Source organism: Hyperoodon ampullatus (assembly GCF_949752795.1).
Source record: "Hyperoodon ampullatus genome assembly, chromosome: 6".
Lineage (NCBI taxonomy): Eukaryota > Metazoa > Chordata > Mammalia > Artiodactyla > Ziphiidae > Hyperoodon > Hyperoodon ampullatus.
The window spans coordinates 12200164-12220107 of NC_136919.1; the positions used below are offsets into that span (position 1 = coordinate 12200164).

General features: G+C 46.9%; 1 protein-coding gene across 3 annotated transcripts in view; it reads left to right on the forward strand.

The window, feature by feature from the left end:
• STRBP (spermatid perinuclear RNA binding protein) overlaps window positions 1–18957 on the forward strand; it is a gene marked incomplete at its 3' end in the record, with an annotated part of 64997 nt that extends 46040 nt beyond the window's left edge. Inside the window, exons 15-16 of one of the 3 annotated variants that reach the window (XM_079706063.1) lie at window positions 1104–1152; window positions 18686–18957. In XM_079706063.1, coding sequence (XP_079562189.1) covers window positions 1104–1152; window positions 18686–18935 — 299 coding nt within the window. Of the gene's footprint in view, window positions 1–1103; window positions 1153–3669; window positions 3747–6139; window positions 6235–18685 lie in introns of those variants that run through there. The other 2 variants (XM_079706064.1, XM_079706062.1) reach the window with 2 other exon arrangements.
• Between the last annotated feature and the right edge of the window lie 987 nt (window positions 18958–19944).

A 19944-nucleotide genomic window follows, 5' to 3' on the forward strand; every position in this document is an offset into this window, starting at 1 on the left:
GACTTTACAGAGGAGGTGATAGATACCTAAAGGATGAGTTGCAGCTGGTCAGCTAGAGAAGAAGAAAAAAAATCATTCTAGCAGCAGAAATGATTATAGAAAAAGGGGCTGTAAAGTAAAAAAGCTTGATTTTTGGGTACAATGTGAAGGGCCCATGTAGATTTTGTGTCCTTGTTCTATTTTAGAAACCAGTTTTTCCTAGAGATTTACCCAAGTGATTTAGTACTTATATTTTTTAAAGTCATTTTACTGAAAGATTAAAGATTGTTGTTTCTATTAACATAGTATTTCTAATCCCTATAAACTATAAAGTAGCTTGGAGGGTTTCCCATTTTATAGATGAAAGTGGCAACTCAGAGGTTACATATCTAAGGACATATAAGAAACTAGTGCCAGAACTAAATGGTTCAAAAACTTTTGTGTTTTTTGTACTTTATTGATAATATGAGCCTTCTTCATAGGCACCCGATGCTAATGTCAATTCTAACAACATTTACTGAGAGACCCTGTGCTGGGGCCCAGAATTCAGATTTCAACAAGACATGGACCTTGCCCTCGAGCCCACAGCCTGATCTGTGCACCCTCTTCAGTGGCAGTTGAGGCTTTAGCCTGCTCTGTCACTGCTTTCTGAAAAAAAGACTTGGAAATTCCTATTTTCCAACTGTGAGAAATTGGTAACTTGAGTGGTTCTAAGTATTCTTTTGTTGAACAAATTAAATTTGTGAGTGGTTACTATATGCCAGACATTCTTCTAGGTTCAAGTGATGCAAAGATGTATAAGATTTGAGTCTCTGCCATTCTAGGGGGGAACACAGACAAAGAGTTGATAATTATAATACAATGTGGTAAGAAGTATAGTGAGAAAGAAACAGGATATTCTGGTAGGTCAGGAGATCTTGGTAGGCCATAGTAAAAAGCTTCCACTCTACATAGGCATGGAGAAATCGGTAGACTCGGGCCATTCTGGGAAGGGTTCTGGTTCAGCCAGCACCTGGAAGAAGTCCTTGGTGCCCAAGGTGCCGGGCCAGGTGGTTCTTGTGAATCGGGCCAGTGCTGACTGCCCTTTTTCCTGGACTGATGTGCTTTCTCCTTCTTTGCACCAGGCTATGGAACACCATATGGTTACAGCACAGCTGCCCCTGCCTATGGTATGTACACCATCTTACTGATTTCTCCTCTTAAGCCACTCTGCACAGCAATCCAAAGCACAGTTTGTATCTAGGGTTTCTTTAAATGAATTGGAGGATCTCAGACCTACTTATTCTATGACCCAACTTAAATTCCCGTTGAAAATGCCACAACCTTGTGGTTCTTGGTTTGGTTGGAGTTGCTCTTCTCTCTGCTTTGCCTGATTGAAGGACTGCTTGTTCTAATTGCCTGTTTCTGACCATATTGAAATTAAATATTTTAAGTAGTTCTTCTTACAGCCAACTTATACTCCATTCAAAGGCTACTGAAGGGCCATACCCAGTTTCTAGCTTGGCTGCCTGCCAGTTATAGAGCTACATTTAAGTTTCTGGTTTGAAACTGTGTGAACTGTAGGTGATTTGAGTTAGAGATAGGAAGTGCTCACTTCAAATTCGTAGCTGTCATCCTTTTTCATGAATTTTGCTGTAGAGGTGGAGTGAACAGGTCCTAGAGAGTGATGAGAGGGTATCTGCAGCAGTTACTGAAGTGCTTACTGCAGAAGGTCTGTGTAGTACAGTGAGAAAATCAGAGGAATAGCTCCTCTCCCTCCAAAAATAAAAAAACAAAGGCAGATGCGGAAATGAACCTCAGTGGCCCTTTGGATAACTTTTGAATGAGGTTTATGTGGCAATGGAGGCAGTAGGTTTGGAGTCAGTGATATGCTCTCTTAGGCATTTTTCCTAAGTCGGGTGCTATGTGGTATAGAGTTGGCCATCTATAGGATGTTTGTCGTTGAGAGAAAAAAGAGCACGAGTGTGTGTGCACACATGTGAGAGAATGCATGTGAGTGTAAGAGTGGGCGGGTGCACACATGTGTGTGCACCAGTGCGACCCCAGGCTGGGCGTGTGTGCACACAGAAGAGAAGGACCTTGACTGTGTTGCTACTTGTGGCATTAGTCCTCCACACGAGCCTCAGACCTTTCATTATGCTTTTTCTCTTCATGCATCAGCTTTCCCATTTTTGTTTGGATGAAAATTATGGGTCTTTAGGACAGTGCTAAACTGAAGCTTCCTCTGATTTCCTAGCTGTAGAAATAAGTAGAAAGTGAACAGTTTGACCGCTTTCCCCATTAAGATAGATAATTTACATCCTGGAAAGATGTGGAGAGGCTGGAAGGCTCAGACGTTTGGGGTGAGTTTCCTCTAAGGCTGAGAGCAGAGTCTGGAGTTTCTTCCTTAACTGAATGTCTCCACTGACACATTCAGGTTTGGCCAGGGCCTCCCCAGACAAGAATATGCTATCACTTAGAATTTCTTCTGAATTCAAGCTCTCTAGCTCCTTTTGATTTGGCAGTTTGCTTTTACCATTCAGCCAACTTCTGGATACCCTGACCACCTCATCCTTCCTGTGAATTAGGTCTGGTCAGTTTATCCAAATACATTTTGACTCACTAGACTCATTGTAATATGTCTTGTGTGAGAGCCAAAGCGTCTGCCTCCTAGGGCGGGTCCTGAAGTCTGTGTCTTTCTTTTAGACATAGTAAGTCCCATGTTCTTCAGTACAGGTTTGCTAGAGCTTAATTTTTTTCTTTAAAACACTTGTATATCTAGGCTCTAAGGCACATTCACGTTTTTCCTGTCTTTTTAGTTTTTCTCTCTTGTTCTTCCCTCTCCTCTAACATTATGCTCTCACCCCGCGGCCTCTGAGCCCCTCTTCAGAAGGCTCCCATGCGCCATATAACTGACTTCCAAAGCTGGTGAAATGTAATGCCCCCATTTTTCACATAAAAGATTTGGTTTTTAAATGTTACTGTGATGCCAACCTACTAAAACGATGCTTTATTTTGGCTGTAAGGTAAATATGTCTTTTGGCCTTTGTAAAGCTGTTGCATGTGGGGTAATTTCCCTCTGATCATCTGGTGCTCTCGAATACCTGCTGTTGCTGCTTTGTGATTTCTCCATAGCTTAAATATTAGAATAGAAATAAGGATCAGATTTCAAATCATGCTTGAGTATGCAGAAGTTTGTGAGGCCACAAGAACTCATTAATTATAAAATTAAGAAAGTAATTAATCTTTCCAGATTTGCCATGCCAATATTGTGAGTAGCCGTTAAGATAAACACCTGGTCATGACTCCAGTTGGAACTGTCTTTCTGGGGATCTGAGGCCTGCACAGAAAGCTGTGCTGTGAATCTTGACCGTCCCTGTTTCTCCTGTAATATGTAATGTGCCAAATTGAGAGTCACTTCAGAATATTAATCAATAGCATTGCTTTTGAGCTTTATAATTCATGACAGTTCACTCAGATGAAATCCCTTTTTGAATATCCTTCTTCCTATGATGTAGCCATCTTGATTTTGAATGGAAAATATTGAGTAACTTCAAAGTTTGTGGGCCTCTTCCATAATGGTACATGTTGACTGACTAATCTGGAAAAGGTTAATGATAATTACTGTAAGATTCTTTTTTTTTTTTAACCTGAAATTTTTATTGGATTATTAAACTTATTTGGAGTCCTCTCCGTTTCTTTTCTCTGTAGGTTTACCCAAGAGAATGGTTCTGTTACCCGTTATGAAATTCCCAACATATCCTGTTCCCCACTACTCATTCTTTTAGCAAATGACAGAAGCTAATTCCTATTGAACAATACAGTACATACAGAATGTTAGAGAAAAAGCCTTTTTATCCTGCTTTCTTTGAACACATACTTGATCAAAATTATTTGTAAAGAACATCTTTCCTACTTTTTGATTTTAACAAACGCAAATTTAGTTCTCTAAAACTTGAAAACAAACAAACAAAAAGAAACTAGTTCTGTGAAACGGTACCTCATTTCCGGAAAATAACTTATACCAGCCCTTCTGTTCTAGGGAAATAAGTCTAGCAGTTCAAAGTTTAAGTTTTAAGAGGAGTATCAGATTATGTAAAATTAAATTCGTGAAGGGTGTATAGTCTCAAACACTGATCACAAACTGCTTTGTTGTAACACAGAGTACTGCCTGGTTCCTGATGCAGTCACTGATGCTTAGCTGATTGATATGTATTTGCCCCAGGGCACATTAATTCGGGCTGTAGTTATTTTTTTTTAATACAATAGAGACTTTTCATTTAAACTTTAACTTTGTAAATATTGAAGTGTGTAATTAAAGCCAATAAAATATGGGTTTGAATATTGTTTTAGCTTATTATTTTTGATATGTTTTGGTATCAAATCATAAAGAATTGAAAACTAATAATAACTTAGCCCTAGAAACCCATTCATTTGTAACCAAACTGATAAAACAAAGCAAAGGCGATTGTTAGTTTGAGCCAGTCTATTTACTTTGTAAGCCCTTTGTACTCCTGCTGTACAAGGGCATCCCCATGATAAAGGTTTACTGTTATATGAGCATTGCTTATTAAAATGATGGCACTACCCAGAGATGGGGAAGGAGGAATGTGATTATTTTAGTTTCCGAATTTCCAAGTTTTAAAAAATAATAAATTAATTGATCAATCACCCTCTCTTGTTCTTGTGGCCTTCTTCACTCTGTAAGATACTGTGTTCACTCCCTGGCTTTTTTCATGCAGAGAGAAGATTAGCGATTTTTCTGGGATTCTTTGAAGGGTCTCTTATCCTCTTCAATTACATCAGAATCTAAAGCAGCAACAGGGTCCCCATAAAAACTTGCTCTTCGATTGTCCCAGTTCTTGTTGAGTGCTGCTGTGAAAAGTGACAGGTTTCAGCCATGGGTCAGCATTTATTTTTTAAGACACCTGATTAAGCTGGTGAAAAATGATCAGTCGGTAACATTGTGTTGTTCTGTAAAGGGTGCAGACCCAAGTCTTCCACTTGCATTCTCACCTTGTTTGGAAGCCTATGATGTTACTAGAAGGTAATGGTTTCATTAAGGTACTCACCCCCATGAAGGCAACAGTGTGGTCCCATGTTGATATTTACAAGTTCCTGTGTCTTAAAAATATCCGTTTTTAGTATGAATTAGCTTTCCTCGTCTTTCTTCATTTCTGTTTTTTGGAGCTGAACAGTACCCATCGCTGAGAATGGGCTTCACAAAATACGGCAAATTTATGTGCCAGATTTCTTTGGGACCGCTAAATGAGAATGAAACAGATAGTTTAAAACAAACGTTAGTGTTACTTATCAGAAATAAAATTTTTACACCATGCTTGTTACTTCTGCTCCTTGACCTTTTGTCTTTATTAGTGGTGGGTGATACTTTAATAAAACCTCATCACTTGCTGGAAGTAGCTGTGAACTTACCATTCTCATCCTGTGCATTAGTGGCTAGACGTACACAAGAGGGCCCATCTCAGCTGGGAGTTTTCATGTTTCATTGATTCGTTTTGCTGACCTATGGATGAAACAGAGCCATCACTGAGAAGAAAAAGCATGGCTGGTAGTGTCCATTTTTTATTAATTAAATATTTACAAACAGTCCTCTTTGTTTTTGGAATACTGTTAATTGGCAGCTGCAGCTGTATTGTTATTTGAAATTGATTGTCAAATTTGCATTCCAAGTTGGAATCTCTTTGGAGATTTCTCTTTAGAAAATTCTTGTGAAGTCGCTGACTCAGCTTCATAACTCAACCCCTCTATAATGGTGAAAATGGAGCTGTGCTGTTTTCCAACATGATGGCAGTCATTTCAAATGGTTTCTACCAAGTCTTTTTTTTTTTTTTTTTTTTTGTTGTTTGTTGGAAGTTACTAACCATGTTGTAAACCTGCCCAGTTGCTGCAAACTTTTACATTTCTCTGCTTTACTTAAAATAATTGAGCTGTCAGTCCTTTGTTAGAAGTGGTAACCATGCAAGTTCAACTGTTTAAATCTTGTAATGAATTAAGTGTCCTCCCCCTACCCCCACCCCCTTTACCCTTCCCACCCCTTCATTTTGTAATGAAAATTCCACTTACAGCTGAAAGAGCAGAGAAATATAAATGAAGCTTTTGGCTTCACCAAATTCTGTGAAATTAACAAAGTTTTGCTTCTCTGCTCTTTTCTCCACTGTAGGTGGTTTTTTCATTGACAGCCCCTATTGCCAGCCTCTGAGCGTCGCACCATTTATTATTCACTTGGGCCCTCAAGATTTCTTCTCTGACTTCTAGAACCATCAGGTTGTCTGGCTTGAAATGGCAATTTCTATGTCTTAGTCTTAAGAGCAATGTGACCCCCTGAGGCTTTCCAGCTTTCAGACACAGCACTCTGACACCTCCTTTTGGAAAGCAGTGAATGAGCATTTTAAAGAAGAGCAATACTTTATTCAGAGCCACGGTGTCTGTTTGAAAACTTTTCCTTTGGAAACCTAGCAATATCTGGATATACTTAGCCCCTCCTAGCCTAGTCTCTTGTCGGGGAGTCTACAGACCAATGTAGAACTTAGAATTAGTATATGAGCTGTGCTATCTTCTGACAGTTTTTAAACTTTTTTAGCACATAAACTGAATAGTTGCATTCCTGACTGCGTCAGTTAGCGCTATTATAATTCCTCAGAGATAGGGGTCCTCCTTGAAGCCATATTCTTTGCATGGGGGCTGGCACCCAGCCAGGGAGGTGGCCTGCAGCCGTGTTTCTTGAGGCTGTGGGAGCACCCCATCTCTTGTGCAAGGTAATTGGTCCAATAGATTCCCGACATACCTCATGCTGACTAGATGCAGTGCATGGTGCGGGGAAGCCAGGGCTCCTGGAGTCGTTTGTAGTCTCTCTCAAATTGTTAACCTGGGGAACAAACCACTGATAGGTTTTGCTGGTATTAGCCTTTTCTTCTTTTTTAAAATTTGGGTGAATGTTTGAAAATCATGAATCAGTCATTCACCATTATTAATTGAAGAGCTGGGAATACCTCGTTAATGTATTTTTAAAACTGGTGTTGGATCCTCTGTGTATTTCAGGTTAATACTTTTAAGCAGTTTTCAGCACGTTTATCTCACTTTATTCTCGTTCTCCTTGGACCTTCGTAGCCATATCACTTGTATAAAATAGGCTGAGATATAGTGACTGTAAGCTGTGGTCTCAGTATACAAAGGTAAGCTCTTTTATTTTCTGATTAAAGAGAAAATTAAAAATCGATGAACACAACATGCATATATGACAATCATATATTATGTATTTGATCTCTTAGGTCTTATATCATCACATTACTTTAAAATTTTTTATGATCTAAATGTGAAAGTTATTTTCAGCATTTTGTTTTTAATACCCTTATAATTACTTTCTCTTTGAGAGACATTTCACTTTTAAGTGTGTGTATGTGTATAGAAACTTATAACGTATATGCGAATTACACACACTTACCTGTTTAACTAAAAGAATTCGGTGGTGGGAAGTGTTCACCTAAGAAGATTTTTACGTCAGGGCACTCTTTTGGCCAAAGTGCTGGAATTTCATAAGCAGCAAGATTGGTAACAGTGCCGGTAGGACCCATTTATATGTAGCTGTTACGTAAGCTGAGGATCAAAGTGCCAATTTCTCAAGGAGAGAGACTTCTCTGAGAAATGAATATCTCTGATCTGTGTTGTATGCCCTAATACAACAGCAGCAAGAAGCCATAAAAAAAAAAAAGCAATAGAAAATGAAAAAAACCAAAATATTAAGGTAACTATGGAAAAATATATAATTGACTGAGTTAAGCTAAGTATTTGCAGAATCAATTATGGCAAGACTCAGAATGGTAGATACCTGGTGTGCAGAGACCAAATAGATGTAAGGCAATTCATCTGTCTTTTCCAGGTTAGGTAGATGATTTATTTCCCACCTGATTCAACCGTCATGGAGTTCATTTAAAAGATACGAGGGTTAGGCCAAATATTTTTAAAAGGATTTGCTTCTTCGTTACGTGTATTCATTCCATAAATGCATTTCATATGTGTTAGATGTTCTGTGCTAAGGTTGTACTTGATATATATATATATATAGATAGATAGATTAAAATGAAGTTTATGTTTTATATTTGTCTCTAAGTAGTAGTTTTCTTTTTATTGCTAACTTTGAAGGTTGCTGGAACAATTTTTTTCCCATACAGAATCTGTATGTACATTGAATGTGGCTTTGGCATGTATAAAAGGTTGAGTGAGGTCTAGTTGACTAGTACCAAGTACATTCCAATCCTGATCAAACAGCCAAGTGCCCCTTACCGGGACAGGTTCTTCTCTGGGTACTAGTGAAACAGGCTCCGCCCAGTGGAAACCTTTTAAGTCTGAGAGTCTCCTTGTTGGTGGAATTGGGCCTATTGTAAATATCCTAGGTTGGGAGCCAAATAATGCATTGGCAGTGTCAGAAGAGAATTTACTTAGTTAATAGTTTATTTATAAATTATTTAATAATATGGGCCCTCTGACATCACTGAAAATGGGCATCATTTGGAAATTCACTCATTTTAAATTTCCCTGGCAGTTTTGAGAGCCTGAAACCAACTCTGGTTTATGTTCATGGACCTCTGCCCACGTAAGTGCAGTGAATGAAATGAATAACAAAGAGCCCAGTCCTTGAAAACCAGTTTTTATAGTGAAGCGAAGGACAAAAGTGGTTAATTTAAACACTGACCACATTGTTTGATGACAAATGAGGGAAATTTTACTCTTATAATCATTCATTATCATTTCCCTGTTTCTTGGGTTTCATTAATAACTGCAGTGGAGGTAAATCTTCAGTAGTGAGTTAGAGGAGTGAACTAAGGAGATCTGCCCCCTTCCCCCAACCCCAACAGTTAGATTTCTAGTAATCTAGAGCCCTAAAAATCAGGGACATTGAGAGCAGTTAAAGCTGAGAACAACCTGCTCTGTGAGTGGTCTTCCTGCAACTCCATTCAGCGTATGCCAGTGCCTCCCTGGTGGTGCTGGGATGGGGGTGGTCCCTCTGAAGTCACCCAGAACAAAAAAGGTTCTGTTGTATTCAGACTCGTACTCTGAAACCATCTGAGGCCATGCCATCCACTGACCAGTCTCAGTGTTACTAGGAGGCCAGGAAGGGCGATGGGTGGTAAATGACCAACCTGCAGAGCCAGGAAGCTGTCTACCACTGAGGTGAGTTCAATATTGACGTGTTTCTCTCTCGCAGTTACTTACAGAGCACAGAGCTAGGACTTCTTATGTAAGTTCCTTCCTTTCCTAATAGCATCTTCCAGAAAGTCTGTTTTAAGTCAAGAATTGAAGTTGACTTAGTTGTAAGAATAGATATCCTTTCCCACAATATCATTTTAGGTAAGAGCTAACAGCTTCCATTGATGCTTGAAGCAGTGATCTTTGGAGATTTTTTAAAAATAGCAGCATAATGCAAATTAGGTTATGTAAGCTTTATAGCACAGCTAGAAATAGGGACTAGAAACCATGTGGGACTCTGGGCCACAGTATATTTCTCTCCCTCCAGCAAATTCCTGTGGGGCCTAGGAATTAGATTCTGAGTTAATACACAGAGTGCTTTGACTAGTACCTGGTACAGAGTAAGTGCTCAGTAAATGCTGACCGTTCTTACCATGGTTGGCTGAGGTGACAAAATATGTGTGGGAGGCTGGGCTGTGCTGGCAGGTAGTGGAGAAGCAGGTGCGTGGCCTGCTTGTGGGGGAGCGGCATGGGTTCTTCAGTGTTGACAGGTTTGGGATACTCCAGGCTTTGGGAGAGGACTCCTAGCATCTTCGGGTCAGTCAGGAGATACAAAGCAAACACTGGGTGAGACCTGGTGTGGGAGGCTGCTGCAGATCCGTGCTGGATGAAGATGCTCATGTTTCTGTGTGGTAGTTAATCATCGGGCAGTCTGTTGCCAGGGGTTCGTAATACTTGCTTTGGGATTTAGGTGTGCTTGGAACTTCAAAGGGGCTGAGCTTATCAACCTGCTGATTCTAAGTTTCCTGCCAGTGCATTAATTAGTAAGAAAAGAGTGTGTGTTTGATTACAGCTAGCCCCAGAATGTGACATTCAGAGCTCACCACTTATTTGGCAGGTAGAAAGCAAGTTACTATAAACCACAGAAAAGAAAGAGGAGACCGGGTGGCATGCTTAGAAGGCTGTTGACTCAGATGCTTCTCTCTTCCAGTTTGCTGCAACACCTTGGGAAAAAAAAATCTGTACTTAACACCACTCGAAGCCTTCCTCTTGCCTGTTAATCGTAGAAAAAAACATACCTGTCTATCCATTCTTCTCTCTGTGTCCGTCTACCCATTTATCTATCTGGACACAGTTGGGAAGTTGCTTTTCAGCAGAAAGAAAAATGAGGAGATGGTTGGTCTGAATAAAGGGTGAGCATCTTCCTGTCTATCTCTGGCTCGCATGTGTCTACGTGGACCTCTGGAGAAAAGTGTGCAGTCGCATCCGTCTCGTAGAGGTGAGCTGAGTGGGGAATACAGATCGAGTTCTGTGATGCTCTAAGGTTATAAAAACTGTGTAGACAGGACTGAGTGTTACTTTTAAAGGCAAATAAGGTAATTTGCATTATAGTCAAGAGGCTTTTCTTCAATCCAGGAGATATTTGTGTCAGTGATGTCCTGGCAGAAGTGACCCCATTCCTCAGCTGTAGCCATCTGGGTGGAATTCTTGCCTCAGTAACGAACACTGAGGGAAGGCTGAGGGAAGGCCTCGGGGGTTCTTTTGTTTGTTTTGCCTTGATCAGTCAGTTGTTAACACCTTAATTACTTGGTCCTTCTAAGGAGGGTCTTAGGGTCTTTCTTGGCAGAACTTTGCTATTTCTGCAAACTATGCTGTCTCTGCTGGTGGGTAGTGTGGAGATTGCCACCATCTGCCCAGGCAGTTTAAGAGTCAGATTAGCATATCCTAGCTGGAGATGTGGTCCTGAGTCATCTTTTTGCTGCTTATGGCCCCCAGGAGGTAACGGGATTAGCCTGCTGCAGTGAGGGCATTCTCTTTGCGCTGCCTGGGAGCCTAGTCTCTCTCTGCTTTGTTTCAGTTTCTCCTACCTTGATCCTTTTGTGTGGTTTGGAAGAACAGTCTCTGCATTCACATGTCAGCTGAATGTCCCAGGTAGTTAACAGTGGCCCTCAGTTTAGGTCAGTTTGGGCTGTGGGCAGCAGTGGATGGAAGAAAGGAGAGCGGGAAGAAAGATGCTAAAATTGGTACCTTGTGTGTGCCAGGCACTTGGACATTTTTCTTATTTCTCAGCCTTCTTGAAGGTGGTATTATTCTTATTTTACAGATGAAAAAACTGAGGCTCAGAGTTAAGTGCTAGAGTCAAGAATGAAATCCAGCTCTGTTCAGTGCCAGAGCCTTTTTCTGCTGTACCATGCTATGGATTAAAAGTCTGGAAAGAAGGTGAGGAAGCACATCGGGGGACAGGAAGGTGGTGTGTGGGCAGTGAGGCAAGGCCGAATGGAGCCTAAAAAGGGCCTGAACACAAGCCAGGGGCCTCACTGGCACAGGATCTTTCGAGCTCACCGACTCAAACCAATCCCAGGCTCCTGTGCTAGAATCTAGGCTTTGACTTGAGATCATTTTAGACCAGATATCCTGGCCTAAAATAGGGCTGTTTTCTTTTAGAGCAGTTGGAAAAGATTAACAAACTGGAAAGATAGACTGGAGGGCTGAGGTGTGGCTGTATAAACAGAGGAAGCTTTTGCATTTGAAGCTTGTTTTTCTGTTTGAATATCAATGAGAAATGGAGGTGTGCGTTTTCATTTAGCTAATGCTTTCTGAGTACACGCTATCTGGCCTGAGATTGGTGATGGGGATGTCTTAAAAGATTTGAGCCAGACTCTGAAGGAGAGCTGGTGAGGCTGGGCTCATTGGGTCAAAGGAAGAGGGGTGGTCCAGGGTTGGGGTGTTAGTGCAGAGAGGTGGTCCTGGGCAAGTGTTGAGCAGAGATGGGGGTGAGGGGCAGATTGCAGTGGCCTGTTCTGCTTGCCAGGAGTGTCCCCTGGACTCGGCCTCACGGAAGGCTGTGGTCCCCTCACCAGCTCCTCGGCATTAGTGCTGGCTGGGTCTCTGCTTAGGGTTAGGTGGGCGTGGAGGTGGATGCAGAATCCTCTTCAGGGAAAGATATTCTTCCCTAACCCCAATTCACCACCAGCCTTGGCAGTTGCCGTTTTTCTGAGCCACCTGCCATAATCCTGGAGCGGAACAGGAAGAATGAACCTCTTGTAAACCCAGGTTGTAGTTCTTGAGCCGCGGCTTGCGGAGGGAATGGCAGCTGCGTGTGTAGCGTGCCAGCAGAGCTCTCTCCGGGCCGTGACTGTGTTCCCTGCCCTGATGGTCCCACTCAGAGAAGCTGCAGCGCAGGGGTGGTTGTTCCCACTGCACAGACAAGAAAATTGAAGCCAAGAGGCCTCTGCAAACCACCAGCTTATTTGTGGTGAAACACCGTGGCTCCTGGTAAGTGAGTTTTTAATCACACAGAAGAAATGGCATTTCTCCTGTTTTTAGTGTTAACAGAAGCCCTTTCTTAGGGATGAGATTTGAGCTCCACCACAACTGTGGGATCTAGAAATTTCCTCCTTTTACAGATGAGGAAATAGAGGCTTAGACAAGATGACTTGCCCAAAATTACACAGCTAGTTAGTGGCTGAGCCCACCCATCCTGCTGGTGCTGCGCTCACCACTGGTGGTTGGTGTTGACAGTCTAGGCTGCCGCCCATCCTGTTTTCTAAAACTGTTTGGCAAGTTTCCTCTCCTCTTTACGAGGCATTCGTTCTACTTACCTTTCTTCCAGACTTCTGGGATGTGTCCTGTGTGGTTTGAGACAAAACACGCAGAAAGCCACCTCTCTCTCCCTGACCCCCCTCCCCCCGTGAAAAAGAGAAACCAGACTTCGGGCTCATTCTTCTATGGCTAACCTGGCTCCTGGGCAAGGGTACTGACTGGCCAGCCTTGGGCCAGGTGGCCTGTTTGTTGTTGTTTTCTTTGCCAGCTGCACAGTTGGGTCTGTTTCCACAGACCATCTTCTTGTGCTGTAACTGAACCCTGTAATAAAGTGCAAACCAGTAATTGCCATCGGAGAGATCCCCAGGCGTTGTATGGAGGGAAGGGATGTGCTGTTGGGAGTGTGCTTTTCCACTGAGCTCCATCCACGTTTTGGTTGTCAGCTGTCATGTTTCTGGCTAGGCCTTCCTTGTGTGCTGCAACCAAAGGGGTCGCCCTCACAGTCGCCTTCCCAGAGCGCTGGTGCCAGGGTCTCACTGGGCCCTTCCACGATGTAGACAGTCTCAGAAGATGCTCAGCTCTGACGTCCTTCAGGCCCTTGGAGGCTGCATTATGGGAGGTACGGCGGCCATCATCCTGGAGGGGATCACTCCTTCCACATCACCTGGAAGGTGGCACCTGAGGAACTCAGGAAAGCTGAAAGCACCGCAAGATGGGATAGGTTGAGGCTGCTGAAGGACAGACCTGGAGAGATCATGGACCTTTCCATCAGCTGTTTTAAAGGGTTGTATTTACTTGTCGTATGTGGTTCCAGAAGGGGAAAGATAGTTACGGTAAAGCCAGCTGGGCAGTTTGAGCTAAAGTGTGCCTCTCATGAGGTCTGGTGAGAAGTGGGCCCCATGTTACCAGGAGGGCTTAGGCAGGAAGCCAGCTGTTTGGATACTGCAGAGGAAGGTCTTCCATGGGGTGTCAGTTTGCACAGAATGCTGATGTGGCTGGTGACACTGTCAAGACCGCTTCTCCCCTCCTGGGCACATGGATTTATTGGAAACATTCACTGTCACCTCCTACTACTAACCAGGTTGTGCTGGGGGAGGAGCACTGGAGGAACAGCTTAGAAGGTGAGACCCCTGACCAAGAAGGAGCCCAGGAAGGGGGAGGGGACTGTGCGGGGCCTTGAACCGAACAAGAGCCATCTTCTGTGCTTGGGAGAAGGGCTCCCACTCAGTCCAGGAGCGGAGCCAGGCCTGTGAAGAGACTTAAGAGCTGCGTGACTTAGAGAGTGAGAGGGGCTCCAGCAGATGTGGCCACGGCTTCCGCAGAGCCCGGCATCCAGCTGGCTGGGAGGTCTCAAGGAGGGGCGCCTGGTGTGCGCAGAAGGGCACGGCTTCTCAGGACGGCATGGAGGTGCTTGTTAATGGGAACCTGGGAAGTGGGATGGTTAGGAGGGTGAAGTAGCAGACGGCACGTGTAGTTTGGGGCCACTTCGTGAAAGGCCTTGGGTGCCGTGCCCTGCAGTGCTTACCATCTTCCAGAACGGTGAGAGAATTCTGGAGGATCGGTTTGGACAGCTGGATGGGGAAGGACCAAAGGAAGGAGTCAGAGGCTGTTGCAGATGCCCGGATGAAGGATGAAGGAGGCCGGCTGAGGGCGTCAGAGGCAGGAATGGCATCTCTTCATAGTCCAGGCTCCTTGCCTGGGCCCAGCAGGAGGTTATGGGGCCAGGGAACCACAGGAACCCCACGTGCAGCCAGGGAACTGGGGGCCGCTGTTCAGTAGGTGCCTGGGACCAAGACAGGAAAGGGGGGTGGTGGTGGGGAGAGGCGTTGCAGTGTAGCAAGGGCCATCTCCATGGGCCAGGAAGCGGGGATTCGGTGGGCCTGACTTTCTCGTGGGTGCAGGGGCTCTGAGCCCCCTTCTTGTGCTCTCTGGGAAGCGTCTCCTCTGGCAAAGGACAGAGAGGTTTATGGGCTGGTCAGTCAGAATCTTACCCTTTCCCTGCGTTTCTGCTCTGCTGAGTTTGCCAGTCAAAGGGAGTGGCAGATAGTGGATGTTCGCTGGTACAGAGGCTTCTGCTTTTAAAAAAAGTAACGTTTTGGCTTCTTTACCTGGGCAAGGGCTGGAGTTCATTGGATTCAGCATTTGTAGAGCAGGGTCTTTAGCCGGGGGAAGGTACACACTTGCTCCACGGAGTACTACAGGGAAGGGAAAAAGACGCAATTGTAAGATTACTAGAGCATTTGCTTTGGGCCTCAGTTTTGTGTCTGTCCTGCCACCTCTGGCTCATTCTGCACAGGTGGGCAGGGAGACCCGAGGAGGGGTCGGGGTGGTTTCTGCACTTCTGTGTTTCTATACCTCTGTTGGGGACGGGGCTAAAAAGGCGGTGGTGGTTTTGAGCCTTTAGGTCAGAGCTCTGAAAGGTTAGGGTTCACTGAGACCCTGATTGCATCGGCCTTTGGGGTGACCAGGTGTCTCTAACTACGAGTGGCCTTGTTTGTTTAGCCCAGTGGGCCACAGAAAAATCACCTTTTTGCCTGTTCAGTGTGGAAATCGATGGGAACGCTGCCTCGGGCCTGGTGTTGACAAACTTTCTGGAAAGGTCCAGGGAGTAACTCTTTCAGGCTTGTGGCCCATTTGCTCTGTCACAGCTACTCAGCTCTGCCGTTTCAGCAGCACCCGCGCAGCCAGAGGCAGAGTGTAGACAGACAGGCGTGGCTGCAGGCCACACTTGGCCAATCCCTGCCTTGGACTGTGGCGGTTACTCACCCTCTGGCTTAATTGTGACTGGAAGCTTCCTCCCGTCTGCTGCCTGGGCCCATCTATCTTCCCACGAAGGCTTCCTGCTCATCTGTTAGGTGTGCAGCTCTTGCCCAGAAGGACCTCAGATTTTGAGTGAGAGGTGGGCCCTTTCGGGGGAGCGGGTGCTGCAGAGTGAAATACAGAACGGGGCTCAGGGAGAGAAGGCCGAGGGTGAACCCGGAGAGCCTGAGGAGGGAAGGAGGCAGCTCCGGAGAGGAGGACAGCTGGGGCCCAGCCTGTGAATAAAGGGTGCTGGGGAGCCAGTGGGAGGTTGTGCTCAGGAAGGTGAAGTGATCACAGATGCACTTTGGAAAGATCCTCTGGTTGGGGAAGACGACGTTTGTGGTTACTAGTAGTGTCTTTCAGTTTAGTGTGGACTCTTTTGCCCAGAGTCTGGTTACTGGTACCCGAGTGGGAAGGAGAGACCCCCTGAGTTGGGTAGCTTTTCTGGCCGCCGGCTCCAGGGGGCCAGTGAGTGGCACAGTTTTTGACATGGCAGAGCTTGACAAGGTCTGCCGTCTTCGGGCTTCTTCTCCCTCACTATCCAGAGATAGCTTAAATGGCAAGACAAATGAAACGCCCTGTCTCATGTCTAATTTTGGATCGGGGCCTTGGTGTATGAGGGTGAAAAATGCTAGGGATGGGCTTCCCCTCACTTCAGAATGGAGTTAACCTGGCACGAAAGCCTTACGGAGCTAGTACCTGTAAACCGAGGCAAGATGCACAGGCCGGAGCAGGTGCTGCTCAGGTGCATCCTGACGCTCTAGGCCAGGACTGACGTCGGGCTGGGGGAGACTGCAGATCGGACACGGCGCCGGCCCCAAGGTGCTCTGTGTAGTTGGGGCAAGGAAAAGACTCTATATAGTGCTTTCTACTCTCCACAGTATCTTCCTTCAGAGATGTTTCTAGGCAGGTGAAGGGAACTGCTGTTGACTGAGCACCGTGAGGTGAGGTTCCAGGGGCGCGAGCTGCCAGCGTTCTCCCTTGACGTGGACAGAAGCCTGGAGGGGCGCTGGCTTCACGAGCCCATGAAGAGGCCTGCGCAGATGCTGTTTCCTTGAAACCCGCACGGGCCCGTAGGAGTGGGTGAGGATCACGCGCGGCTCAGAGGAGGGAAGGCGCTTGCCCGAGGCCCCTGCTCTGAGTGAGGGCACGGGTGAGGGTTGTGGAATGAAGAGTCGCAGAGAAGCCACAGCTCCAGGGCACGCGGGCTGCTGCCTTGGGGCTCCTCAGGCTCCGGGAGGCAGTGCTCTCAGCATGGCAGCGGGCACATAACTGCCCATCTCTAAGGGGCACGGCCTGGGTCTTCCAGAGGTGTTTCTGGGGTCCTGGAACGGCAAAGACAGAGGCAGGCCTGGCCCAGCCGGATGTGCCTCCAGCCGTGGTCTTTCATCGGGCAGCTCAGCCTGCGCTGCGGCTCTGGCCTCACAGGGAGGCTTGTGTCTGGGGCACCCTAGACCCTCGTGGAGCTGGAGCCTGGCCCCTGCCCCATCCTGGCCCACGGCCATAAGCTAGATGCCATCTGTCTCATTTTCCTGCTTGGGGAAACAGATGATGGTCTGAAAGTTCTTTTTTTGATTCTAACCTAAATATTTCTGCTGTTCTGGGAAGACTTTTTAAAATTTTTGTTCATGAAGATGAACCATGGATAAGGATAGGAGTTTAGATAGCTAAGAAGACTGTCTTCTCCACTTGTAGTTCCCAATCAAGAAAGCTGCACCTCCAGCCTCTTCCCCGCTGCCTTCCACCGGCGGGAGCTCCTCCCCTCACAGACGCTCTCGGGCTTAAGCTGCGGTTAAGCTGGCGCTCCTTTCCTTTCCTTTCCTTGACGTGTCCGTGCCGCTCTGTGAGCCTCCTTGACTCTCCCCCCACTGGCTCCCTCGGCTGCGGCCCTGACGCCCAGGTCGTGATGATGGCCCACACGAGGCACGGTGTGGGGTTTAGTCAGGTTCCTGAAATACCTCTTCTCACCTGCCAGGCCGGCAGTGCTGGTGTTTGATGCGTCCCTTTCCCTGACCATGGCGGTGTCTCCTGCTCAGGCCAGCCCTGTGCGGTCAGGTGGGGTTCACACTGCACCCCTACTTCGCAGAGGGGACACTGAGTACCACTTGTCCCCTCGTTCACTTACTGTGGTGGCTTCTCAGATAACAGGCATCCTCAAGGCTCCTGACCAGGGGCCTTACTTTCCGCATCTCCCGGGAATCAAGGGCGGCTCTGCGCGTCTTGTGAGCTGTCGCCAACCTCCACACGGACTTCCTTTCCCAGGCGCTTGAGGCGGCCAAGGGGATGCTTGGTCAAGGTGGGACTCCTCCTCTGCTTCTGTCCCTCTTGATGTCTTCTCATGAGTCATGAGCCACCTGCCTTGGGCAGGCTTCATTTACTTCAGCTCTTAGCAGTGTGGATCCTCTTTTCCCCAAACTATCTGTCAACTCAGGCCTCTGACTAGGGACCGTCTGGCCTGTGGTGCTGAACCTCGGGTCTAAGTGGCTGGCTGGGGCCCAGTCACACCTTCAGGAAGAGGCAGGTCTCCTGAGGGAGCCCTAATCAGGGCCAGGGCACTTCCAGGGACAGTGAGGCAGGAGGGCCAGGGAAGGGGCTGGCCTGGGGCCCGGCTCTGCCTGTTAAGCCCCACAGCGCAGGCACCCGGGTCTCCCTGCCGCGTAGGATTCCCGGAGAGCGGCCTCTGAGACTCTCACCCATTCCGAGCACAACTCACTGTCTGGGAAGGAGACAGGAGGCAGCCGGTCTAGACCTGAAGGCCTGAGCTGTTCAAGGAGGGGCCTCCCTCACAAAGGAGGAAGGGGCCCTGCTCAGTCGTAGCCCTTCCTTGGCCCCAGGATGGGGGATTCAGGAGGCAAGGAGAAGGCTGCGTGTAGTTGTGGGTAGAACACCTTGCCCGGTTTACTGCACAGTTACACACGTGACATTGGACTCCTGGCTATAGATACAGCTTGCTCTCTCTCTGGTCTGGTGATGGCCAAGGTAGTTTTTAAGAAATCTATTTAAAATACCTATCTGTATCTATTTACTGTGTTTTTTCTGAATACACAAGTGTACATAGTATAATTACAGTGCAGAGTCCCTGGCAATAACTTCATGTTGTGTATTATGTTAAAAAAAACATTGGAGAATGCGACCACCCTGGATTGTCCTCCCTCTCTGGGGCCGTGATTACACGTAGGACTCCGAACTTTCAACCTGCGGCGTGGTTGAAGCAGCAGCCTGCACGTGTGGACTGTCACCAGTGCCTCGCCCAGAGACGCCTGGCCTTCACCCAAAGGGACTCTGCACCCCGACTCCCACAGGCAGCGCCCACACTGCGGCTCCTGCGCACTGACTGTGTTGGACTCTGCCGTAGACTGACCCTCTTGTCTGGCTGCTGCAGCTTGTCTGTAATGCCCCGACATGTTGCATTTTCCCCATTTGGATGAATAAAAATAAAAGCTTCTGTCTTCAACAGCAATGGGCTGCACTGTTCTGTGCAGGACGGACTGACTCTGGCTTTGACTGATGAAAGGGTCAAGTGCACAACCACTTTCCTGGCCCTGACTCTCCAGCTCAGCACATGTGGAAGGATCTTCCCTTCGTGCAGAGGGCCAGGCCTCGTTCCTATTCCTGTTTGCGGTCCTTGAAACGCTGCCTCTCTGCTAATGGTGCCAAATGTTTACTCAACCTGAACCTTTGACCTGGGCCCCTGGTGCAGCGAGTGGTGTGAGTGCCGCCGCCTCAGCTCAGCTCAGCGTTCACCGGGTGCCCCTCACACACCTGCCTCCCTCTTGATCCTGACCCCTGTCCCCAGAGTTGGCAGATATTACACATCGGGACACTAAGGCTCAAAGATAAAGGGATTTGCTCGAGGGAGCAGGACTTCTGAATGGCAGCAGCAATTTGAAAACAAAGCCAAAAGCTCTTCCTACTGCTCTCCCTGTGAGGTTCCTGCAGTCGACCTACCCCAGTAACTCCAAGACTATACAGTAAGGTCTCTGCCCACCCCAGGAAGAAGGACAAAGGCGGCCCAGGCAGGGGGTCTTGGAGGGAGCCAGGCCGGGCCTGTCGCTGCCCTCCAGGTATGGACGAAGGCACTGGGTGTGTTGTAACTCAGGGCCGCCTTCACCCTGCACGCCGTCCCCTGGGCTTTACAACCACAGCGCACTGATGGAAGGAAGAGCTGGCCAGGCCGGCCCGCTGCTGCTTCCTCCCAGGGGCCCCACTCCCACCCTCTGGCCCATGACTGGCACAGGGAACAGCCAGATGAGTTGAAAACGGGGTGTGGAGGGACGAGCGTTGTTCTCCTTGCTTTGGGGCCCCGGAAGAGAAGGTGGAGGTGGTGGTACCTGGTACAAAGCATTGACATCCCAGATCTCGTCATCACGGGCCTTTCACCTTCACTTTCAAATCTGGGGATAACGTCACTGAACTCACAGGGGTGTTGCGACAACT